The 2,037-nt window shown below is 45.1% G+C and overlaps 1 protein-coding gene across 1 annotated transcript; it reads left to right on the top strand.

Moving 5' to 3' along the window:
- Window positions 1-403: 403 nt before the first annotated feature.
- GTSF1L (gametocyte specific factor 1 like) lies at window positions 404-884 on the top strand. The gene is given in 2 exon segments (XM_006195816.3): window positions 404-840; window positions 842-884. Coding segments are annotated over 2 exon segments (480 nt in total).
- Window positions 885-2,037: the final 1,153 nt, after the last annotated feature.

Genomic DNA, 2,037 nt, shown 5'->3' with positions numbered 1-2,037 from the left:
GATGACTCACGCTGCCCACTGTGACCATCTGTGACTGGTCAGCAACATCACAAACTGTGGCTTTGAGTCATGGGCGGGCTGGCATATACCTTCTTTACCTCCCTGAGGGGCTGCAGTGGATTTTGGCCCTTGCACCTGCTTTGTGTAGTCTTCCGTCTCATGTGCCATTTGATAACTATCTGTTCTCTGTGTGCTGCTCCTAACAGCACCTTGTCCTTCTTCCTATCCACCATTCAGAGGTCCCAGAGAACAGGGAGCATGAGTTAAGAGCTTCGCCCGTAAGTTCCAAGGGCCGGGCTGGTGCAGAGGATTGTTCCATCCTTCTTACCAAAGGGCTTTTCCATGAAGGGCACTTCATTCTGACCCATGGCAGTGAGCTATTCTGCTTCAAGAACTATTTCCCATGGAGCCAGAAGCCTTAGAAATTTGCCCTTACAATCCTCACCACTGAATCCCACTCAGCAGATTTCAGTACCACCTGGCATCATGCAGGAGAAAGAACCCCAAGAAAGCCAAAAAGATGGCCAGCTGCAAATACAACGCCTGCCACGTGGTCCCCATCAAAAAGCCGGAGGAGCACGAGGCTGCCTGTGTCAACAGAGGCACAGCGGAGGAAGAGGACAGCTTGAGCCCTCTGAAGGTCAGCCTTCCAAGTTCAAAGCAGGACGGAAACACCCCTCTGGTGTCCCCCAGGCTCCCCAACCCCAATGTCTGGAATGTCGATAGCACGAATTGCCATCCCATGTTCGTCCTTAAGACTTTTGTCCCCCAGAAGCTTGTCTGTGATAGCGACACAGGGGAGTCAGAGAGAGAGGACCACACGCCATTCCTGACCATCTCCCAGAAGATCATCAGACCAGGAGAGTAAACCACCAGGAGCATAAAGGAGATGCAGTCTCCTTAAAAGCACAAAAGGAGACGCAACTCACCAGAATAAAAGGCGTACAAGCTAAACTACACTGAGATGCTTTTCTTCCTCCACCTGACAGATAGGCGTAAGGCCACTTTGCTGGCAGAAGTGGGACAAAAAGGGCACTTTCATAACATTGGTGAGAATAAGTTGGTAAACCTCCCTGGAGGGCAATTTGACACTGGCTATAAAAATTATCAACATAAGGGAGTAATTCCACTCCTAATATATTCTATTAATATATTCACACATGTGGACAATGAGGTAAGTACAAAAGTATTCACTGCAACATTATTTGTAGCAGCAAAAGTCAGACATGATCTAAATGTCCATTAGGAGTATTTGGTTAAAGGAATTATGATGCAGCCATGTGATGAAACAGTATGCTGCTGTGAAAAGAATGAGGAAGCTCTTTCTGTACTGACGTGGAAAGGCTAAGCCATGTGGTGTAACTCAGAGACCAGTTTAACTTTTTTCTAAAGGGCCAAAGAGTAAATATTTTAGGCTTTTCAAGCCGTACGGTATCTGTCACAACTATTCAGCTCTGCCTTGGTAACATGACAGCAGCCACAAGGCACTATGTAGACAATGAACATATGTTCCCACAAAACTATTTACAGAAACTGGTGATGGGCTGGATTTGGCCTGTGGGCTGTAGTTTGTCAAGCCCTGGTTTAACTGATCAAAGCCAAGTCCATGCCACTGTTTTTGTTGATTTGTGGCAGAGGACGTGTGGAGGGATGTGCTTGAACTTGCACAGAATTTCTCTTCAAGTATACACTAGTACAGGGGTCCATCCACAAAGCCTAAAATGTTTGCCATCTGATCCCTTATAGAAAATGTTGCTCTCTTCCCTAATGTCAGCTGCACCAGAGAAGACGGCTGAGTGACTTCAGGCCAGGGAAGAGAGACTTTTTACCTATAATAACTTTCATCTGTGAACACACATGAATGCATTGTCTGGTCAAAAAATTAAAATACACACTTTTTAAAACAGCAAAAAATGAATCTTTTGAAAATTTTTCAGGAGGAAATTTTAACTAAGTTTTTTTTAAGTAATCAAACTTTGCCACTCTTGATCCCTTCAACTGTTTCTACAAAGCATTACATAAAGATTTCTTCCTGGA

This window comes from Camelus ferus, chromosome 19 (genome assembly GCF_009834535.1).
Source record: "Camelus ferus isolate YT-003-E chromosome 19, BCGSAC_Cfer_1.0, whole genome shotgun sequence".
Lineage (NCBI taxonomy): Eukaryota > Metazoa > Chordata > Mammalia > Artiodactyla > Camelidae > Camelus > Camelus ferus.
The sequence above is the reverse complement of the archived record's forward strand: the minus strand, read 5'-3'. Positions and strand labels throughout refer to the sequence as shown.